A 22,420-nucleotide genomic window follows, 5' to 3' on the forward strand; every position below is an offset into this window, starting at 1 on the left:
AGTTTCCAATCAATTCGACGGTTGTTGCTTCTTCGGTACATTCTCGTAATATAGTGCTCTTATCACCATCAAAGTATTTTAGATGAGGCTCCCTTGTGAATCGACGATGTCGCTCATTTTCATACGATGAGAGTTTTGTATTTCAGATCAATCCTGCAAATCACATCAACAGTGACTCCTTTTCAGCTCGCTTCGGTCCTGCATCAGCGTAGACGGCAATTTTAAAGTCAATCGATCACCCTGTGCAGGTCGCCGCTGGTTTCTCGAACGAACAATGCAAGTCATCGACTTGTTTACTTTTTTTTTGTTATAGTATTGTCAAGAGCTACGGCTCAATCGTATCAACCATGAGTTGGCAATTGAGCAAGTTCGACCTCGAAGTCTAGTTCTGAACCGCGCTGTAAATGCGACCAACACAATCACCAAAGCCAACCCTCTCACCAGGTTTGCCGCAGACACCCCTGATACCGACCGTATCACCATCTTTCAAGAACCGCCGGACGTCCATGCCATGCAACATGATATCCTTCTTCCCGCCCTCGCTCATCTCCAACAGACTGCCCCTCTCGCGGGCGCCTGTCCCGCTGATGGTACCGGAGCCCAGTAGGTCACCCGTTCTCATCGGACAGCCACCGAGTGAATGATGCGCGATCATCTGCGGGAATGACCACATCAAGTTCTTTGAGCTAGTCGTGGAAATGGTAGTTGTATCTCCCTCCGATGCTAGCAAAATCAGTTTGTAATCTTCGTCTAACAAGATATTGGAGATGCTCACTGGTCAGGTCAATCTCTAGCTCAATGTCGAAAGCCGTGTCGGCCTTGCTTTCCTTCAGGTAGTCCTGCAATGGCGTCTTGTTCTCAATGCCCTTCGTCCGGAACGGCTCCAATGCATCCGCAAGAACGACCCAGGGACTGATGGTCGAGGCAAAGTTCTTGCCGTTGAATGGGCCGAGGGGTACATACTCCCATGTCTGGATGTCACGGGCACTCCAGTCGTTCAGCATTACGTATCCAAAGATATGTTCCTCAGCATCTTCAATGCTGATGGAGGTACCAAGCTCATTCGGCTTCGCGATGAAGCAACCCAACTCAAGTTCAATGTCCAACCGGCGCGACGGCGCCGTGGAGGGCTGTTTCGGCTCGGCCGTGGAGTCTAGTAGAATCTGGCCCACCGGTCGCCGGATTGGCGTCCCTGAAACCACGATACTTGATGAACGGCCGTGGTAGCCGACTGGCAGATGGGTGTAGTTTGGCTGCAACGCATTTGCCGGGCCGCGGAACATAACACCCACCGCGTATGCGTGATGATATCCAGCATAGAAGTCCGTGTAATCCCCAATACTCATTGGCAGGTGCGTCTTGAACTTGCCCTGGGGTATCAATGCCTTCTCCTGCAATTCTTTGTCGTTCTTCAGTACATCTGGGTGGGATGTCTCCGCTGACAAAATCTCCTGGATGACCTTGCGCACTTCCCGATGCACTGGTCTGCCCAAAGCAGCGAATGCATTCAACGTCGGCTGTGAAAACACAGAATCATGGCCTTTCAAGCTACTGGCCAACTTGGTGAGATCCTTGGAGTCTGATAGGGCCTTCAGGTCGAGCGCATAAGAGCCGATGGCTATTGCAGCTCGCGGCGCGGGGTCAAATTGCGTCGTGATGATGCCGAACGGGATGTTGGCAAGTGAGAACGGACTGTCGCCCGTAACGCCGGGAACCCAAGTTGAAGCCATTCTGAGGAACCTGACTCTTGGAATATTGAAAGAGCGTCGAATTATGGCCAACATGTGTCCTGCAAGCTGAATGGTCCAAAGAATCCGAGGTTCAAGTAGGAAGACGCGGGGCAGACGCGCCGATTGTATCCGCACTTCCGCTCGCACTTTCTGCGGCATTCATTCTGGGAAGTTTCAGCGCCTTTCTCATTGATTGCGATCCGTAGAGTAAAGCTCCGTGGCCAATTAAACTCGGAATACTGCCAATATATATCTAACTAGTAAGTAATTTACGACATGGGGTTTAATATGCTGTACCAATCAGTCCCGCATTGAGTAGAACTTCTAAGGGATGACATAGTCATACATATTCATTTTTGTTACCTGCGTAAAAGGAGTAGTGCGTGCGTCTTATAGGTCTGTAGTAATATGCTTATAGTACCATGTATACTCACAGTTTCTAGGACCGAGTGCAACCTCACGAGTAAACCGTTGGAGAGAATTGTGTTGTCTCGTTTAGTAAATAAATATGCACTTGTAGCAGACACCTTTGATACAGCACTAGTATTCAAAACCTTCTCATCATCTTCAGCTCCCGCTCTATTTCCAAGGTCTAACTCATGTCCATTCAAAGTGGCATTCCATTGGCATGAGGTTAGACGACCCTTGAAACAACTCAGTCTCCCACTTCATGCAAAAAGTTCCACTGCAAAATCCTCCGAGAGGCTTGCCATCCACTGCCGCCTGGATAGAACACCAGAGCTTCTGTGTTCAACAAATGGAGATTGGGCGACGAAAAAGAGATCGGATTAGTCTGCTTAGGACGATGATGGAATTCCAGTATAAGCACATTGAAGCGGCAGGCAACTCATTTGCGATTTTGTGTTTTAGCTCCGAAGCCCAGACAGACCCAGTCGCCATAGCAATTGCGAGAAAGCTTCCGTGTGGTCAAAGTGGATTCTCTGAGTTCCTCTGAATGATGACTCGAGCCTGGACTGGGGTCGAGGGGTTTGGGATGTACACGCACGCTGGCCCAGTAGAATTGGATTCAGATTGAATGAGGTTCCAATTAGTGCTGGTCGACATGTAGTGCCCGACGGAGCTTTGCTTAGGAACCAAGGCTTCCAACACGTTAGGCCTGGTTTGAGTTTGAAACAGACCTTGCACAACTCGAAAGCTGTCGCAAGTCATCTACTTTGGTACCTATCTGTCAGTTGATTTGCAACTGGGCTTGGTAGAGCGATGATAAAGAATCAAATTCTTGGCGTTCGCCACCGCGGTTTCCAATACAGTGCCATCTGATTCAGCATCATTGACTGGCAATGTACTATGTAATAGTGGCGCAGCATGACTGGAGATTTTCCAAGGTAACGTTCCTTGTTGGAAGCGCTCGTGGTCGTTGCTGCCATGGTCCAAGCATTTTCTCCGTTGTCGACAGAAATCATGTTGTTGCGAGTGTTATGGGTCAAAGCGCCTGCGCCTTTGGCAATAATGACTTCGAATCACCATGTTTTTGGCTGGGCTCTCTCGGACAAGATTTGGATGATTGATCCGCCAGAGATGGCGTTGGTAAAGATGATGTGGGCGACCTCCCACTTGCCAGTAAGACGGATAGGTAAAAATGAATCAACTGGCGTCTAGGGTTGCCATTGAAACCGCTGATGTTGATCAGTTCTCCAATTCCCGTAGAAACTCTGAATCAGGCGATTCATCTGTCAGCAGAGCGTCAGTGGGTGTATAAAAGACATGGTGTAGGGACGTTTATGCCGATTGCCTCTCCTCGCAGATCTCTCTGGAAAAGAGACCTGTAATGCTTGGAAGGGAGCGGCTGGGCTGACCGAGGGTGGAAGAAGTTGGGCAAAATGGAACCCAGATATCTACAACTCGTTGCAGCTTCGGGCTTTACTTCGGTTTGCTAATCTACCAATCAGGACATTAAGCACGTCATACTATGATGTCACAACGCATCTGACATATTCGAGTCTCTTTCATTTTCCCATAACTTCTTTTGGCTCTCACTGGCTGTCACAGGTCAAAAGACCATCTCACATCTGTGTGACATGTGGAATTGAGCGCCACATGTGTGCCTGAGGTGGTGCCTGAGGTGGTGCCTAAGGCAGTGAAATCGCTTGTGTAGATAAAAAGGTCGGCACCTGCCTACCTACCTTAGATATAACTTCTTACATAGGACTCCGAGCAGTCAATACACACATCACACTGCGCATCGAGCATCGTAACCAATACAGGATCTGTACAGAGTCATCATCTGAGGGTTGAATCCCGCATGACAGAGTTAAATCGATCACGTATAACTACCCCTGGCAAATGTATTCCGAACCAAAAAAAGTTGATATTTGAAGCATAATGACCATGGCACACCATTAAAAGGGCATCAGAAATGAAATACAGAATGCAACAACTGCTAGCAGGTACATTCTTTGCGTTTGAAGCTGCTCGCAACGGAATCTGACAGGATAGATGTACCCTCCAGTATATACCTTACGTGGTAACCTGGCAGGGCCCACCTTGTACATACCCAAGTACAAATAAGCACGATATGTCTCTGGGGAACTTGATACCTTAGGCTTTTATATCATTGTAAACAAAAATCTATCACCGATCAAAAGGTATGTTGAATTTTTAAGAGCTTTACTCGCACATAAGTTGAAATCGTCCAGTACCCCAATCACTAAATAACACTTCTTTAGTGATAAGAACAATTTTAGATAGCTCTACCAATAAATTTTGTAATGGTTGTGTTGCTCTGTTAATATGGTGTGACACGATCTGATAATTCATGACTTTGAATCACTTAAAATTTGTGTGTTAACCACAAACCAACCATGAACAACTTAACTCACAAGTCGAATGCCCGTGACAGTAGTTAATTCCAGGCAATGATTTTCATCGGCCAGAATGTGTATAAATTCGCCCACTGCAGCAAGTTCTCTGCCTTTCCTTTCTCCAAAACACATGTCGGATCGCACTAGCCTTGGACATCCAAAGACTTTCTTGTTGGACCAAATAACCGTCCAAAGACGAGGGACCCACTTGTATTAAAATGAGGTATTTTGGTAGTTACAAGATCTGATATCTCTTTTCCGTATTACTGCTACTATAGCCAGTTGACTGATGATGGATGGACCCTAAGAACCGAACTCTTGGCAACAGCCAATTGTTAGAACTTCAGGATCGAAACCTCTGGTGTAACAGCAACTGACTCAGGTGTGCAGTCAATAAACCCCCTTTCTGTACTTAAGGCCCTCATGGCCACCTTCACTCTATTGGACTTGGAGAGATCAGGGAAAAATCAAACTCCACGCTTTGTTATTGCTTACAATAAGTCCGATAACACGAACAACCATCAAGAACGCTTCTCAAACCGAAACATTCATCTACATCGAGAACACTCTTATCTACACCCTGTTCATTCAACGATATCTGATTCCGACTAACGTCCCACCCCCACATGTGGGACACCCAAAAATGCCTCAACACCGCTAGCCTCTAACTTCAACCTCTTTTTTCTTTACCAATATCGATTCAATCGTTACGGAATTTTACGTACGCCTTCTTTACACTAATATGAGTCAATATACCGAAGATGATATTTATCGAGCTCTTCAAGCAATAGCTACCGGTCAAAGCCTCCGAAAAGCAGCATATGAGCATGGTGTCCCAAGGTCTACTCTTTCACGACGGATTCAGGGAGCCTAGTCAAGAGATATAGCCTTCGCTGACTACCAGAGGCTCTCTCCAGCCCAGGAATCTCATCTGGCTGAATGGGTTCGAATCCAGGCTGCCCTAGGCCTCCCACCAACCCATCAACAGCTCAAAGACTTCGCCGAGCGTATCCTACAGATCCACGGAGACACCGAACCACTTGGAAAGAACTGGGTCCAGGCTTTTATCAAGAGGAACCCTTCAGTCAAGGTCCAGAGAAGCAGAGCTATCGATTCCCAACGTATTAATGGAGCCTCAGCTAATGTGATCAGGCAATGGTTCAAATACCTCGCTATCCCTGAGATCAAAGCTATTAAGGCCTCGAATCGATACAATATGGATGAGACAGGTATTCTAGAAGGTAGAGGATCAAATGGTCTTGTTCTAGGATCATCTGAGACTCGTTCTATACGGAAGAAACAGCCTGGATCTCGAGCTTGGACATCTCTTATAGAGTGTATCTCTGTGACTGGTACTGCACTACCCCCACCTGTGATATACAAGGGGAAGTCTGTCCAGCAGCAGTGGTTTCCTCTGGACTTGACTCCATACGAAGCCTGGAGGTTTACAGCAACAGAGAATGGGTGGATGTCAGACTCTACGGCTATTGAGTGGCTACAAAAGATCTTTATTCCTTTGACTCAACCAGAGGACCCTGAAGAGACTAGGTTACTTATCCTAGATGGGCATAGTAGCCACGAAACGACAGAGTTTATATACCTCTGCTTCATAAACAAGATACACTTGCTTTTCTTGCCGCCACACACATCCCACGTTCTCCAGCCTCTCGATCAGTCAGTCTTTGGACCCGTCAAGGCAGCCTATAAGAAGGAGCTTGGTTACCTTGACCGATGGGATACTACTACTGTCGTAGGGAAGAGAAACTTTCTCCTCTGCTATAGAAAGGCACGTCTAGCAGCATTGACCGCTAAGAACATTATCAGTGGATGGAAATATACTGGTCTCTGGCCTTCGAGCATAGCTAGACCCCTTATGAGCCCCCTGCTCCTTGAAAATACGTCAGCACTAATCAGACAGCCTAGTCAGACTTGCAAAGGGTACTCTGATAGTAAGGGTAGTCAGGACTGGGCGTTAGAGACATCAGCAATAGCCTGGTCAACGCCTAAGAGGAGAGATGAGCTCCAAGATCAACTCAGCTTATTCAGCAAGCTTGATAGTGATCCAAATACCCAGCGGCTACTCTTTCGGAAAGTTCAAAAGGGTTTTGATGAGAAGGACTACCAATTGGCTGTCGCACAGCGAAAGATTGAGGCAATAGAGGCAGAGCTTGAGGCTAGTAGGGCTAGGAAGCGGAGGAAGGTCAAGATGAGCCCAAATTCGAAGTTTACTATTATCAAGGCTATTCGGAAGGCTCAAATCGAGGCTGGTGAAATTGAGGATAGTACAGATGAGTCTAGCGAGTCTGAAAACCCTAGTGACGGTGAAAGCTGTATTGTAGTCGCATTAGAACAAGTGTAAAAAAGGTTGAAGTTAATGGTTATAATATACAGCATCATTTTTAGGGCGTCCCACATGTGGGGGTGTCCCGGATGTAGATGTGGGACGTTACTCCTCGACCTCATCTGCTTGCACCGATATGAGCTCCAATATGAATGGCTTGGGTGAAAGAGACATCCAGCAGTGTGGCGACTGCAAGGTGTGGCATGATGATCGAGGCCACAAATGCGAGCCCGAAGACCCGGAAAAGGACAGCTATGCTTGATCAATATATGAAGGCTCATCAGAATGGGACGGGCGCAGATACGGATTCAGAGCTAGGCATGTAGACTAGGGGCCACACCTGGATAGGACCTCTAGTAGCTAAGAAACTATATTATATTCAAACCAAGACATGTTATTTTAAGTGTCGCTGCTGCTTTTTGCAACTAACTAGTATAGCGGGCTATGACCGTGGCTCAAGAGAAACAGTATTTCCATGCCCATATATTTTTTTCGGATGTAAGGGGCTACTATTGAGGATGACTGCCATCTATTTGACTTGACAGGTCGCCCATTTGGCATGCCAAGGTCTTGAAATATCTCAGCACTCGATCTGGCGAACTTATTGCTATCGGATTTGTACTCTTCTTATACACACCCTGCAAGGCTTATTTTCAAACTACGGATCGTGGCTGCTGCCTCAGAGTCAAAGGCACAAGAAGGCCGATAATATGTGCCTTCTTTCCGAAAGAAAAAGCCGCGGACATACCTACCTCTCATCGCGACTCCTGTCGACAAGGAAACATACAACTTGTTCAAAGGAGTCAACGTGGATAAGATCGTGAACAACCAGTCCAGTGGGGGCATATCAACAACGAGCAGCGGCCATTCGCATTACTACAAGCAGCATGATGAGGCCAGCACGATCAATTCATGACCGTCAATAATATCCTCTCCTATGTCGCAAATGCATCTACAAGCGCACCTACAAGCGCAGCCCCACCTGGTCCACCACCTCAACCCAACTCAACAACACCAACAGCATTTATTTCCACCTCCGACCACGAACGCTTCAAGACAAGGCAATCAATACACAGCCCCAACGAAGACTATATCTCCTCCCAGTACAGCTACCAAGCCCCTAACAACGTCAATCCCACCGATGATACGCATGAATACCGTAACCAATGGACTGGGGCTGCGATACCCGCCGACCTCGCTATGCGCGATAGCTTCACGCCTTCGTATAAGAGACAGGGAAGCTGTGATGTGCTTACGCCGCCTGCAACAAGTAGGACGGATGCAAGGGCGAATATTCTGACAACGTTGAGGCCGAGAGGGGAAGCGGAAGTGGTCCGGGTGGGTATGGAAGGATTGCTTCAGATGAGGGTGAGGTGGAAGATAGCAAAGAAAGACGAAGGAAAAAAAGTAATGCCTCCGTTAATGACATTAAGTCATAGGCCATGATGGGTACGATAATAACATGATTTTAGCGGTGGGAGGTCCCCTTACAGTACACCTGGTTTCCTATTGGGGCAGTACATACACCATCGGTTCCCTGAGTCTGAGAAACAGATAGACATTTGCTTTCCAATCCTTGCTATACCAAACTTTGATTACACCACGAAATATTGCCCCAAGGAGCCCGCAGGCGCTGGGTTATTGCCATTTCTAATGAAAATCCAACTACAGAGAACGATGAGCAACAATGTAAGATAGAAAACACAGATAGTAACCGCACAGGCGATGGCGTCCATTGCATCTCCAAGTATGTCAGCATCCTTTGATCTTTTATCTTGAGGCGTCAGAGTATTAATTCTCGGACAATTGCGTAAGGGGAGTATGTATGTGTGGTTCAGTTAATTAACCCGCAAGTAGGAGCTTAAACACCAAATTTTCGAGTGCTGGAAGTAATGCGCATTCTGAGATAGCTGTAAGGTTGCAACATTTGTCACTTCCGTTTAGTCATACAATTTCAAGATACCTTACGTCATACGATGCAACATGGTGTCAATCGCTGAAGTGCCAAAGCATGTATAATAAATTCATACGTGCAAATCTTTGTGCTCCTGACCAGACACCGTTTTACGTTGTGATATAGTGTGTCGCCTGCATATAATGAATGCTGATCCTGAGCAAAGCTGAAGAGTCCTGCGTCCAATCTACGTTTTGCATGAGAGCGAAAGCTCCCATTCTTTGTCAAGCATTATATTCACACTCCTAGACACCTTTTGAGCCGTATTGGATTATTTCTCTCTTTCAGCTACTCGTGTCGGGCACTTCTTTGTTACAGTGCAAAGTTTTAGCCCATACTCTATTCGCATATTCCGAATTGATCCTCATGCTTCTCTATCCCTCCTTTTCAAGAGAGAAATATATCAACGCGTGGCTGCGTCAGACATAACTTGTCAAAGAAAGACTACATTTAATTGATATTGCCTACGTATGTATGTCAGCCATTCGTAATTCGTGCCCCTGAGCGAATGTACCGAATCAAATCAACCACCCTTCTCTAAATCGTTCCGCCAGTGTCCAACATAATCCTCCGACCCGTGCGGTGCTCCTATTGCACCCATCAGCTCTGCACCAGTCACTCTGATGTAGCCCATAATCCCAACCACTAAAGCAGTCCATTTATTCCAATGCAATTTAGGAATGGCATCTGAAATAAAACTATTCCAAGATGTCTGCCCTAATAACAGCACCAATCCCTAAGCGTCTTTTCCCTGCTTTCCAAATCTCAATCAGGGCGATGTAGACAACAACACAAGCCATCACGATACCCCATTCCCAGGTTATGCCCTGATGCTTGAACACAATCTTGTCGACTACTGGGAGGTAGACAACAGGGAACGTAATCAGGAAGCCTGCAACGACGGCGCCAAAGAGGAACTTGTTTCTGTAGATAGTCTTGAACATGGAGGCTGGGCCGCAGTATAACTCCGGGTGCATATTGAACAGCGAACGAGTAAAGTGCTTCACCTCCCAAGCCGTGACGAGCAACAGGAAGCTTAGTGTAGCATAGGTGGTGGCTCGAGCTCTAAACACTGTCTGGCAGCCGTGGGAGTATTCCGCGTTGCAGTTGTCGTCTTCGCCACCTAAGATAGAAGGGTCTCTCGAGTAACGATAGGCAACACTGGCGAAGGAGGCGAGGCACAGGGAACCCATGAAGAAACCATACGCAAACTTGTCGATGATGATTTCCCAAGTGAAAACACCCACGCGAAGACTGTGAGGTGGGCGAACCATTATGTCGGGCTGCGCCTCCTCAAGACCAAGGCCAAGAGCCAGGAACGAAGAGGTAATGAGATTGACCCAGAGGATCTCCAACGGAGACAGGGGGAATATAGAATCGCCGTGGATGTCCTTGAACGCAAGACCAACGAGAAGCAGAATTACTTGGGCGATATTGCTCACCAACAGGTGAAGTAAGAACTTCTGAATGTTGTCAAAAAGCCTCCGGCCTTCTTTCACAGCGGTTACAATGGAAGCGAAGTTGTCGTCTGTGAGCACCATGTCTGCAGCTTCCTTGGCTACATCACTGCCATTCAGACCCATGGCAATGCCAACGTCGGACTTTTTTAAGGCCGGGGAATCATTCACTCCATCACCAGTCATGACGCAGAAAGCACCACGACGATGCATGGCCTCGACCATGCGAACCTTGGTTGCGGGGCTGCAGCGGGCGATGACAAGTGGTAGCTGGTCTAGTTGATCAATCTGCTCGTCGCTGAGGGCATCGAACGCGGCGGCTGGCATGGTAGCATTAGTAGCTTGGGCAACCGCAAGGTCGTTACTCAGGATGCCAACTTCATGAGCAATCGCCGTCGCTGTTTTGATATGGTCTCCAGTGAGCATGTGGACTGAGATGCCGGCCTTCCTGCATCTTTTGACAGCGTCGGCAGTTTCAGACCGGGGAGGATCGTATAGCCCGGCCAGACCAAGGGGATTTAAATTGCTTTCAGCAACCTCGCGAGTATTGATGATGCCGTCACTGAAATCAACCACCTTATGGGCGATGCACAAAACTCGGAGGCCTTCCGCAGCTAAGGATTCTGCTTTGGCAGTCATTTCACACTTGAGCTCATCAGAGGCGTTCAGTAGAGGAAGTGTAGACTCCAAAGCGCCCTTGGTGTAAACATCACAAGTTGTGGCAAACCGTTGTCCGTAGACGACAGTCATGCGTTTGCAAGAAGAGTCGAAAGGGAACTCCGCGAGCATGCGGCTGCCCTTGGAATGTGTGATTGTGGCCTTGTTCAGTCCGAAACGCATTGCGAAGACATGAAGAGCGATTTCCGTCGGCTCTCCGACGGCGGACCAGTCATTGGATGAAGTCGTTGAAGTCGAAATGGTTCCAGTTTCCGCATCTGCGACTGGAGGCTTACCATCCGTAACAGTGGAATTGTTACAAAGAGAGACGCATTCCACGAATGACTTGGCATTTTCCGGCAACTGAGAGATCAACTTAAGATCACCAGGCAACTCGTCCTTATGGGACCCCCAAGTGACCTTACCGCTCGATGGATCAAAGGGATGGGTGCAACCTTGGACTGTTGCCATTGAACCGTCGCGAAGCCAGACTTTCCTGGTAATCATCTTGCCTTGGGTCAAAGTTCCCGTCTTGTCGGAGCAGATGTTGGTCACGCCACCGACGGCCTCTAATGCCGAGAGCTTTCGCACAACAACGTTGCCTTTGGCCATCGCCTTCGTACCAACAGCCATAGTGATAGTGAGGACGGCAATGAGTGACTCGGGAATAACCGCGACACCAACGCAGATGCCGTAGATGAGGACCTCATCACCTATCTGCCATTTGGCGGTCGAGAAAACGATGATGGCCAAGAGGATAGCGAGCGCAAAGAGAAACAAGGCGAACTTGCTAAGCTTCACCTGGAGTGGTGTACCGTCGAGGCCAAGAATGCTGCGAACACTCCTTTTGAACCCTATCCAGTACAGGGTCATCCGAGTCACGTTCTCGCCCGCAATTGGATTGGCTCTGAGCATATCGGCGATTTTGCCAACTTCTGTTCTCATACCCGTGGCCACGACGACTCCGGTTCCGCGGCCGCGGGTAATCGTGCTAGCAGAATACAACATGTTGACTCGATCCCCGAGTGGAACGTCTGGCTCACCCAGAGTGGCTTCCGGGTGTTTGCTGGTAGGGAGCGATTCTCCAGTCAGAAGTGCCTCGTCCGATGACAGGTTCAGCCCGTCGATGAGGCGAAGGTCGGCTGGAACAATGTCGCCCACATTGAGCGAAACAATGTCGCCTTTGACAAGAGCCTCGGCTTTGATTGTCTCGATTTTCTTGTGACGGGTGACTTTGCAAGTAGGTGCTGAAAGCGCATAGAGAGACTGTATGGTCGCCTCTGCACGATAATCTTGTACCAGTCTGTGGGTGGTCAGTCATAGTTTCGGCTATGATGTTGATAGATAATTCGCTTACCCGACGACGATATTGAGCAAAATGACAGCCGCAATGACACCGCCTTCAATGAAATCATTAATGGCGAACGACAGCGCCATGACCATGAAGAGGACCACCGTCAAGCTGTTGGACACCTGCCTCAAGAGAATCTGCCATACGGATAACCCTTTAGCTCCCTCAACCTTGTTGAGCCCATCCTGCTCAAGGCGATGCGCAGCTTCGGCACTGGTGAGGCCATGGTTGAAGTCTGTCTTGAACACGTGCTCTAGTTGTTGGAGCGGGACGGTATGGGGATGGATGCTCTCCTCGTCGCTACAGTCAAGCGTGGGGGCGGCGACGGGCTCGTGCGGAGTCAGCCGGTGGTTTCCGTAGCCAGTAGGAGGTGATGTGGCATTGGTTAAGTCACATATAGGAGGTTCAGTCGACTCCTCGACGGTCAGATCGTTCTCTATACCCATTCACGTAAGTCAGCAAGCTTGTGGGTGGGATGTCTATCTTTCGAAGGACTTGGGTTGTTGTTGTGTGATTGCAAGTCCAACGGCGCGGGGGGTCGGCTGATATACCATAGACTGCCTCCATCGTGTACCTGGGGGCGCCAATGATTTCGCCAAGATGCCGCACGCAATCGAGGCGAAAGGGCGGTCTTCATTGGGTTTCCTGGTGACCAGCAAGGATTGCGCGAGTGAGAGCTGCATACGCCAAGGGGCACGAATCCATAGGCCTGGTGAGGCGACCAAACCCAAATAGAATTCCCACCCGACCACCACCTGGACAAGTGACAGAGAAATGCCACTTTGCCGGTTATTCCAAAGCATCCCACTGGGTAGTGATTATTCCAGTGTTTGGTTAGTTCGTGGAACAACTATCATTGCGTGCATTGAGTGTGGGGTTTCACAAGATTGGTCGTAACTTCCCACCTCCGTCACACCTGTTGTAAGCTGTTTGGTAACCCAGATGCAATTGAGAACGATCACTGTAAGCCAACCAACTCATCAACTCCACTTGCCTTATCAGTCTTGTTGCATCGTGACAGCACCAAGACGCGAACCCTCTTACGCCTCTTCTAATACGGAAAGCCAAGCACTAGGCGGTCAGTCGCGCCAATGCCTATGGTGGCTCAGCGCAGCCCGTTTGCCCACCATTTCTTGGCCGACAGCATCGGCTGGCTCATCCCGACTTGGTTTTGAACGTTTCTTGATTTTAGTCTCACAAGTACGGATGGAGTTCAGCTGAGACCGTCGTTCTTCCCTGACGGTGACCTGGAACATGGCGACGGCCTTAGCTCCAATCACTATAATCAAGCGAATCACTGAGCCTGGGTGCGAATGTAAACGAAACCTTCAGTCTTCCCCACCCCGCCCATGTGACCTGCTCCCCGGACCGTAACCGAGCCCACGTCAATTGGCTTTCCACATCTTTGCATGCCAAATGTGACCCAACATGCATCATGATAAGAAAGAGGGGCATGGACCATAAAGATACATGCATATGCTCGCTTGCAGCCATCCCAGAAATACTGGAAGTCCAGACTCATGTCCTGCCCTCTTTCCACAAACGGCATGTTGGTCGTTGGACGGCACCGGACCGCTGGTGGCTGCGGGGGTAGATTCACGAGCGACGTGAACGCTAGCCACGTCCAATGCGAAGGTCGTAGACCAAATACGCCGTTTTTGATTTTGGGTGGTCCGTCTCACATCATGAAAAGCGTAAAGCTCAACCTCAATGGCTGGTGGAATGTTGATCAATTCCTTTGATACAAGTCCCGCATCACTAGTAGTCGTCATGCGATTGGACTCTGCCCCCGTTATTTGGGGCGCAACATGTAGAGTTGCCCACGAGCCAAACCTCAGTCACAATAATTGGGAGACTACTTCTTACTTGATCTGATGTGCAATGCTGGTATTGCCATCTGCTTTCATATCATTCTGTTCACAGATTCAAAATTCATCGTCACAGGCCACGAATGCACAGTTTCAAGCTGCCTGGGCATCATAAACCTTCTCGCCCTTGAACCAGGTCTCGACAATATTTGATTCCAGCAATTTGTCGGCATCCCAATCCATCTCGACAACAGCAAAGTCAGCCGACAATCCAGGTTCCAGCTTACCAGTCCATTTGTCTGCAAAGCAACTATACGCCGATCCTGCTGTGGCAGCCGAAACGGCGGCAGCCAGCTCGAGTGCAAATTCGGGATTGACCGTTTCTTTGTAATCGGGCTCTCTGGCTGAACGACGAGTTGTTGCTGTGTAAATATTCTTCAGCGGCTCGATGGGAGCAGTCGGCGCATCTGACCCAAGGGCTAGCACGGCTCCGCCATCCGCAAAGTCCTTGTATGCAAAGGCACGCTTGCAACGGTGCTCGCCAAGCAGTTTTGGCCAAGCTCTCAGTATGGCAGGGTCAGCATGAACGGCTTGGATAGAGGCAGTAATTCCCAGCTTTCCAAGGCGGGCGGCATCTTCTGGCATGGCCAGCTCTAGATGCTCTATTCGGTGCCTGCGACCAGGCGTCGCATGCTTCTCCAGTGCGTCTATCGCAATCTTGATGGCAGCATCCCCAATGGCATGCAAGGCGATTTGCATACCCGCCCCGTCTGCTTTTTTGATGACTGGTGCCAGTTCTTCCAAGGACCATAAGGACTCAACGTTGGCCCCATTCGTCGAGTACGGCTCGGTGAGCGCTGCTGTGCACCCATCTATGATGCCATCGCAGACGACTTTGATGCCCGCAATGCGGAAGTCTGGGCTTGTTTCCGCATTCAACTCCTTCCACAGCTCGATGGCTCGGTCAACTTGCGCCAGGTTTTCTGCTTCCGTCTTTCGTGGAGTGATGACCCAATGAGCTGCGAATCGGACTGGAACCTTGTGAGTCTGTCGCAAATGTCGCAGCGCCTCAAGTCCATTCTCATCCATGGCCATTTCGACGGCCCCGGTGTACCCCACTGCACTGTAAGCATCGACTGCTCCTTTCATAGCCTCGACCTTCTCCTCCATCGATGCCGCCTTTGCAAGATGCGGCCACACGATCCGCATAATCACCGTCTCTGTCATCAACCCCGTTACCTTCCCATTCTCGTCACGGTATATCTTTCCGCCTTCTGGGTCCTCCATGTCCTGCACACCCATTTCTTCCAATGCGGCCGTGTTGCACCAGGTCGAATGGAGACTCTTCTCGTCAATGAAGATGGGCCGCGGATCCAAGTCGTCGAGCATGCTAGCGGTTGCCTTGCCATCCGTCATCGAAAACATCCAGTTCTTGCAGGTAATTCTAGAGAGGGATGGGTTCGCAACAGCATACTCCTTGATTGCAGCCCGGATATCATCCAAGTTCTTGCAGTTTTCCAGCGGGACATTGAGGAGAGACTGGCCCAGCCGCAACAAGTGCATATGACCATCGACGAAGCTCGGAAGAACAATGCGTCCTTTCATATCATGCCGAGTCACCCTGGCTGCCTCGGCTGCAACAACTTTCGGGTCGCTCACGAACCCGACGTGGACGATTTTACCCTCGGCATCGGTCAGGATGCACTCCGCGAAAGAGTGCGTCTTCGCATCTGTGCCGCTGCTCTGGAAAACCCGCCCGTTGTACAACAAAGCTGGAGAAACTGCCATATGAGATGCGAAATATGAGAATCGACTAGATGCTTGGTTGCTTATCAGATCGATCAGATAAACTGCGTTACACTGACGTGCAAATTGTTTAAGCTGCAAGCAGAATGGAAGTACTTGAAGTGCTGGAAGACACCCCACATTTTCGGCTTCTCGCCTGTACTTGCTTCATTTTGCCAGGTCCGATCACGGCCAGTGCCGGCTGCGACTTCCGATAGCAGCAGGCGAATGCTACAACGGCAGTGACGCACTGCCATCTCTTTACGGAAGGTATGTCATGTCGCTGTTTTGATTCTCGGGAGCGTGGCGTCCGGGAAGACTACCTTTAATGCAGTGCAACCCACGTAACTCACATTTGATTCTAGTCTCCAAACATTCATCAAATTTCGAAAACTCATACTCTATGATGAGCTAATACAGCATTGCATTACCGGAATTGTCTAGCTGTGGGCATCGAGTAGTTACTTTTCAATGCGGAAAGAAGATGGCCTTGCTAATATGGGTCAAAGCCATTATCAAGACGACATTATAGTTCTAGAGCCGCCAGTTTGAATTGCCCATCACCTCATCATCGTTCTCTATCAAATCTATTTGTCCTCACTCGAAAATCTGTGGATTTCCCACCTCCTAATCGTGAAAGGATATGCGGTGTTCGAGTAAGGCGTCTGGTGCTTTCAAGTGCTGAAACAAAGATTCCGTGGTGTCGTCTTGTTGAAGTTTCCGCATTCAGTTGATGGTTTCTCCTTTGTCTCATATATGGCTGTTAAAACCTTCACAGCAACGCCCGAATCTCATGCTTGAATCAACTCCTGGATCTTTTATTGTCTCGAGCTTTATTTTAGGAAATCTTGTCAACTGATGAGCTTTACTTTGGCCTGAACTTGGAATACACCCAAACTCTCCTTATCCAAGAAATACTCGCAATCAAGATGTCTGACAGAGATACCATACCTGACATAGACACTACGCCTGACACGGAAATTATCTCCGACACGGATACCAAGCCTGCAGGCTCTGATATGATGGCAGCTGAGCTCTACTGCTCATTAGCAGAGGGATTGATTTCCAAAGCACTCACCCTTTCTCAAGATTTGTGGCCATCAACCCAGCATCATAGAGCCGCTATAGAATCGATCCACAAAGGTCTCTTTGGCTATTTTCCGAGTGGCTCTTGCATGAATAAGGACACAGCAGCTGCTGAATACCTACTCCGGGAACCCTTCCGTGATGGCTCAAGTATTACGCCTAGGGGCACACTTACGGCTTCGGGCGTAGATAACCCGGTTCTTCCCGCGGCGGGTATGTTGCAATGGATCAAGAAGGAGACTAGCCTTCAAGCTCTCGAGCTCATCTTCCACGACAACACCGAGAAGAATACTCTGGAGGCTCCGTACGCTGTGATTGAATGGTTGCGCGGCATTACTCGTGACTACGCCTTCAAGCACGGTGATTGGGCCAAGCTCAGCGTGGATCGAAAACTTTCCTTTGCGAAAGAACTGGGCCAGATTTACAAGCTCTGGGAACTCACGCGTCCTTCCTCCGTACAGCTGAGGGTGACTGATCCACAGTTTGATAAACCCCCTGAATCGCTGGTCCTATCCGAGAAACCAGAAGCCTTCATTCAACCCTTGGGTAATGACACATACTCAGAAAATGAGCCCAAAATGGACTACATCGTGGGAGAAAACGATTTGTTTCCATGGGATCGGATCAGGTTGGACCCCGACGATCTATCTATCGAAGAGGTGGTCATGGTTGCGCCATTTGACCCTGAGGAACGGAACGCGCCCGACATGTTGAACCTGAACCAAGATGGGAAATTGCACGCGCCCTTCCGCGGCGTGGTTCTAGACCTGGCGAATCGGAAATCCATTATTACCCGAAAGGCGCTAGCGCTCTGTCAGTTGACGAGATGGGATGAGTCTTCGATCCGGGAAGCTAAGTTGATGGCGCACCGCTGGCGTGATCTGAGGAAATGGTATTTGAAAGCATGTAAACCTAATCTTAAGGTTAACAGGCAGAAAGCCCTGAGTCGCGTAACACTGGCTGACGATGACAAATCTGGAATCGAGAATGAGGAATCCTGCAACACGCCAGAGACAGTCAGTACCTCGCATGCTACACGCCCCAGAGAGCCAACAACAGCCACGAACGATGATGAACCCATGTCAGAAGCTCTCCTAGCTGCTCTGGGATTTAGTGACCTACCCCCGAATGCAGCGGCAGGCCTTAACGCTCCTTTACAAATCACTTTTGCTCAGCTTCCTGATGAACTCCCCTTTATCCCATCCGAAAGTCTGCCGGCGGTTCCGGAAGTTAGTCTAACGGATGAGCTACCTTCTTTTGAATTCGTTGATCCAAGTGACAGCTCTAAAAATTCGAAGGTGGCCCAAGACGATGAGGTTCTATTAGAAGATTCTGCGAATTTTTCCATAGAGCCTGAGGCTTTAAAAGCAAGTCTCAAGGATGAGTTCCCTTCCACGGTATCAGCCAAGCCCATCAGTAGACCAGCAACAACACCTGCTCAACATTACAATGCCTCCTCTAAGTTACCAAAGAACGATAGCCCAGAGTCTGTAAGTTCTTCAGAAAAAGACGAAACTCGGAGTCCTACATCAACTCTTCTCGCCAGTTCCGTAAAATCGGACAATTCCAGCTCTATGGCTTCTTCAATATCTACTATGTTCAATCCCATGAAGGTGAATTCCTACTTTGTTGCCTCGAGCCCCACCAATCAAGATGGCGAACGTCAAGAGAGTATTAACCTAGAAGATGAACTTCTAGGTGCGGGGCCCGAGCCCGAAGATGACAGTTCAACGGAACGTTCCAAGATTGTTCCCAAGAACGAAGAGGACTCAGATTCAGATAACGGGGGTTTTCTTACCCTAGCCGATGAACTCGCCAATGTGGAATTCGGAACTGAAGAAGGGAGTTCAGAGAACGATGCAGACTCAGACATCGAGGGGAATGGAAATCAGCCATTGCAAGGTGGGTCAGATGGCTTCGCGGGAACACTGAGAAAGCCACGTAAGGGCAGCTGGGACAGTTCTATGTCACACCATAGTGCTGTATCGAGAAATGATGCCTCGCAACACCATCAAGTGTTAAAACAAAACATTCTGAAGGGCTCTAATGAATCAGATGAAAGCGATGCTGACACGACGGCGGATTTGATTAAAGAGCGTGCAGGTAGGCTAAAAGTTTACCTGGATGGGCTGGAGATGTCGGTACTGGCGCATTTTGAGAAAAAAGAAGGAAGCCATTCAGAAGAGAGACCCAAGCCAGATGGGGAGCAGCATCCCGAAGATGCGCAGTCCATCACCAGCGAGGAAAGCGAGCCCATGGTATTCTTCGATGAGAAGAAAGAGGACGACATATCTGAGGAATTACGGAACGTAGCTGGAAATTTTTCGGCAGTCCCTGATGCACCCCAATCCCCTTGCAGCTGGGTGCTCTGGTTCTACCACATCCTCATGGGCTTCGCCATGGGCTCGGCGATTTGGATCCTCATCATCCTGGTGGTGCTGTACGTGAAAACACCGAGAGATGGGAAGAACATATGCGCGTCCCACAGTGCTTCGGGCAGTAGGGTGGAGATAGGGGACGGGGCTAAGCCGACGTATTTCTACGGGATGCAGCTTGCGGCGGCGGGGCGTGGGTCTTCGGATTACTGATGCGCGGCCAAAGGTCGAGGTTGTGAAGAATAGGTATTGATTGTTGGATGTAGATGACAGTTTTTCGAGCCTTTGGTGGTAATTACAGTCGGTTTGGTTTGTTTGGAGCTGAATATTGAACCACTTTGTCGCTATTTTCCCGCCGAAAGGTGAGTGGACCTGCTTTACCAAAATACAGTCTTAGTAAGGTTTATAAGAATCTGACGCTGGAGTTACGCCCGGATTCTAAGGACATGGCTACTAAGACTCACATGTAAGTAGTAAATATTCAGTGACTATATCAAACTCGCGCAACTTTTGAGACGTGTCACCACGTCTATAGCTCTTGGAAACATGCTACCTCTTGTTTTCAAACACTCTAATTTGATAGAAGTCCACTCCGGGGAATGCAACTATTCCACAGACTGGCCTGTCGCATCGCAGGAGAAGCAGAGCGGACGTCACAAGCGGTATTTTATTCATGCGTATTATGGGGCCGTCGCAACGAATATTGTCCATGGTCTACTATGATATGCGAGGGGAGCGGGACATCTGGCTATGATGCTATTGGGTATTTCGCCGGAGTAGAATAGTATCCGTTATTTGCAGTGTTTAGTGCCTAGATTCATGCTATCAAAGCTTTCCTGTGTAAGTCTAGATACTATAAGTACCTTACTTAGGTAAACACGAAAACATCTCGCTCTTATGTTGATGAGCGATACCAAGGCTGATGGCCGGCATTATCCGATCTTGAAGAAGATGGAAGTCAGTGTCACAGGATGGATTTCGCCTATTTACTGGGCAGTCAGTCTAGGTTGTATTGTCCTGTCCTAGTTGATAGCCATAAGATCCGTCACAGACCCGGCTAGCACGGCTCGTAGATATAATGTTGTTGCTTCGCCGCATTTACATATTTCATCGTCCTATTTTGCTTCGAGTTAGATCATTTGACATTTGACCATGAGGTTGTGGTGGCAGTTCCACAGTAAGCTTAGTCTATCATTGGCATATATTCCAATGATTTTAGGCATCACTTAACAAAGATATATTAACCCAGAACGGCCCGCCTTTTTGCATCAATCTTTCTCAGAGTCAATACTCAGCAGAAATGGAACGCTTAGCATGCTTCATCACCATGCCAAGCCACAGCACCAGCAGCAGAAGATCGGTGACCATCCACCTCCCTAAACCGAACTGGCACCTCAGTGATACTATCGACGGTATAGTCGTAATAAAGCCATCACGAAAGAACCATGTGGTATGTCTGGATCTGCTGCTCTGCGGACGCACCAAAGTCAAGTTCATGGAGCTACCGAGTCACAGCAACAACATGCAACGAGGAGGCGAAAATTTTCTGAGCCTGCATCAGAAGCTAGACCACAACACAGCTGAAACGAGTCTATCAGACGAAGGAGCGACGGCGTGGACTTTTCGCATGCCGATACCAAAGCCCCGATGGCGACGTCTCAAATGCAAGACAACTTCCCCGGTTCTTTCTATTTCGCGGCCGACAGCGTTTTCACGATGAAGCATACGCTGAACTTGGAGGCTTTCGTGGAATACTGGCTTGAAGTCACTTCAACTGCTGGGAATGCCACGCATTCCCTGACCGTCAGCCCGCAGTTTCCCGGGGAACCCATCACGGACTTCAACTTCACGTCAAACCAGCACCCTTGTCAGATCAGGTCTCGAAGGCTTCTCCCCAAAAACGCAGACACGGGCTTGACATTTGTAAAACGGTGCAGCAAAATGTTTCGCTTATCCAAAGTCCCGACGTACTTCTTCCGGGTTCATATGGCTGTGCCGAGGGGTTACCAACTGCATAACCCCGAACCCCTGACGTTGAAGGTATGGCTCACGCCCATATGGGAGGACAAGTGTTTCGGCATCTACAAAGGTGGTTGTTCGGACCTGCCGCCCGTCTATGTCTTCAGCGTTGATACGGCCCTTGAGACTACGTGCAGTGGCACTTCTTCCGGCGCCGTTAGCGAACACCATGGCTCGAAATCTACGATGGATATGGTTGGAGAATTGGACTTTATGGGGGACGCACCGGCCATTCCGATTTCTTTCGATGACGCCGAAGCGTTGGATCTCGGCGGACTTCTGAATGTGCATTTCCCGAGAAGGAATGGTTCGGGGATGGGCGCTTTGGATACTTCCAGAACCTGCGTGGTAAGACGAAGGGTCAAGTAACTGATATAGTGAAGGAGACTAATGCTTCAACGTTTTCTCGGAGAACTGATATTTAGGTTTGACCATCGTACCTATAGTCACCAAGAAATTATTCATTTGATCTGTACCCATAGGAACCTATTTGCTACCATTGTGGCGAAACATGCCCACACGTATCTACCTACCTATCTGATCCACCCAATCCTAAAACCATGTAGCTCTGCAGCTCGTCCCTTCTAGCAAAAATTTCAACCGATCAACCTGCCCATCATAAGCCGACAAAGGTCATGGAATCGTGGACCGTGCCCCAAATTTGCCTGGACAAGATTTTCCCACAGATCCCATGTCTGGTCCGAGAACAGAAGCAGGTAGATATGACACAGCTCATGTATCATGGTCGTTAACAACTACTCTAGCGTGCGGTCGACATTGCCCCATAAAATAATTTTCTGCTGTGTCCTGAGGAAATCCATGTTGGCCTGTCGGTAGAACGTCCAAAGAAACATGGCATGTGGTCTTTACACAAAATGCAATTCGACCTGCAACGGCTCCGGGTGCGGCTGGGGTTTATGGATATGACTGGGTCTGTGACTTGAAGGTATCCGACCAAAACTTGCTGTCGAGCTGCATTCGAGCATGACCAATGTTACAGATACAGTATCGGTCAATATACTCATAGTTATGAAT

The 22,420-nt window shown here is 48.9% G+C and overlaps 6 protein-coding genes across 6 annotated transcripts; 3 read left to right on the top strand and 3 right to left on the bottom strand.

Moving 5' to 3' along the window:
* Positions 1-382: 382 nt before the first annotated feature.
* BCR38DRAFT_460785 (uncharacterized protein) lies at positions 383-1,730 on the bottom strand (the record flags this gene model as incomplete). The annotated part of the gene is made up of 2 exons (XM_040862454.1): positions 383-723; positions 776-1,730. 2 exons carry the CDS (start codon positions 1,728-1,730, stop codon positions 383-385), a joined length of 1,296 nt encoding a protein of 431 aa, XP_040711337.1.
* Positions 1,731-7,805: 6,075 nt separating this feature from the next.
* BCR38DRAFT_413289 (uncharacterized protein) lies at positions 7,806-8,339 on the top strand (the record flags this gene model as incomplete). The annotated part of the gene is made up of 1 exon (XM_040858821.1): positions 7,806-8,339. One exon carries the CDS (start codon positions 7,806-7,808, stop codon positions 8,337-8,339), a length of 534 nt encoding a protein of 177 aa, XP_040711338.1.
* Positions 8,340-9,545: 1,206 nt separating this feature from the next.
* Positions 9,546-12,758, bottom strand: BCR38DRAFT_352845 (potassium/sodium efflux P-type ATPase; the record flags this gene model as incomplete). Its single annotated transcript, XM_040856736.1, has 2 exons — positions 9,546-12,264; positions 12,319-12,758. The coding sequence occupies 2 exons, from the start codon at positions 12,756-12,758 to the stop codon at positions 9,546-9,548; spliced, it is 3,159 nt and encodes a 1,052-aa protein (XP_040711339.1).
* Positions 12,759-14,273: 1,515 nt separating this feature from the next.
* BCR38DRAFT_353129 (amidohydrolase 3) lies at positions 14,274-15,908 on the bottom strand (the record flags this gene model as incomplete). Its single annotated transcript, XM_040856754.1, has 1 exon — positions 14,274-15,908. One exon carries the CDS (start codon positions 15,906-15,908, stop codon positions 14,274-14,276), a length of 1,635 nt encoding a protein of 544 aa, XP_040711340.1.
* Positions 15,909-16,834: 926 nt separating this feature from the next.
* On the top strand, positions 16,835-19,579 carry BCR38DRAFT_489350 (uncharacterized protein; the record flags this gene model as incomplete). Its single annotated transcript, XM_040864384.1, has 1 exon — positions 16,835-19,579. One exon carries the CDS (start codon positions 16,835-16,837, stop codon positions 19,577-19,579), a length of 2,745 nt encoding a protein of 914 aa, XP_040711341.1.
* Positions 19,580-21,013: 1,434 nt separating this feature from the next.
* Positions 21,014-21,754, top strand: BCR38DRAFT_489351 (uncharacterized protein; the record flags this gene model as incomplete). The annotated part of the gene is made up of 1 exon (XM_040864385.1): positions 21,014-21,754. One exon carries the CDS (start codon positions 21,014-21,016, stop codon positions 21,752-21,754), a length of 741 nt encoding a protein of 246 aa, XP_040711342.1.
* Between the last annotated feature and the right edge of the window lie 666 nt (positions 21,755-22,420).

The sequence above is a fragment of the Pseudomassariella vexata genome (genome assembly GCF_002105095.1).
Source record: "Pseudomassariella vexata strain CBS 129021 chromosome Unknown BCR38scaffold_16, whole genome shotgun sequence".
Taxonomy (NCBI): domain Eukaryota; kingdom Fungi; phylum Ascomycota; class Sordariomycetes; order Amphisphaeriales; family Pseudomassariaceae; genus Pseudomassariella; species Pseudomassariella vexata.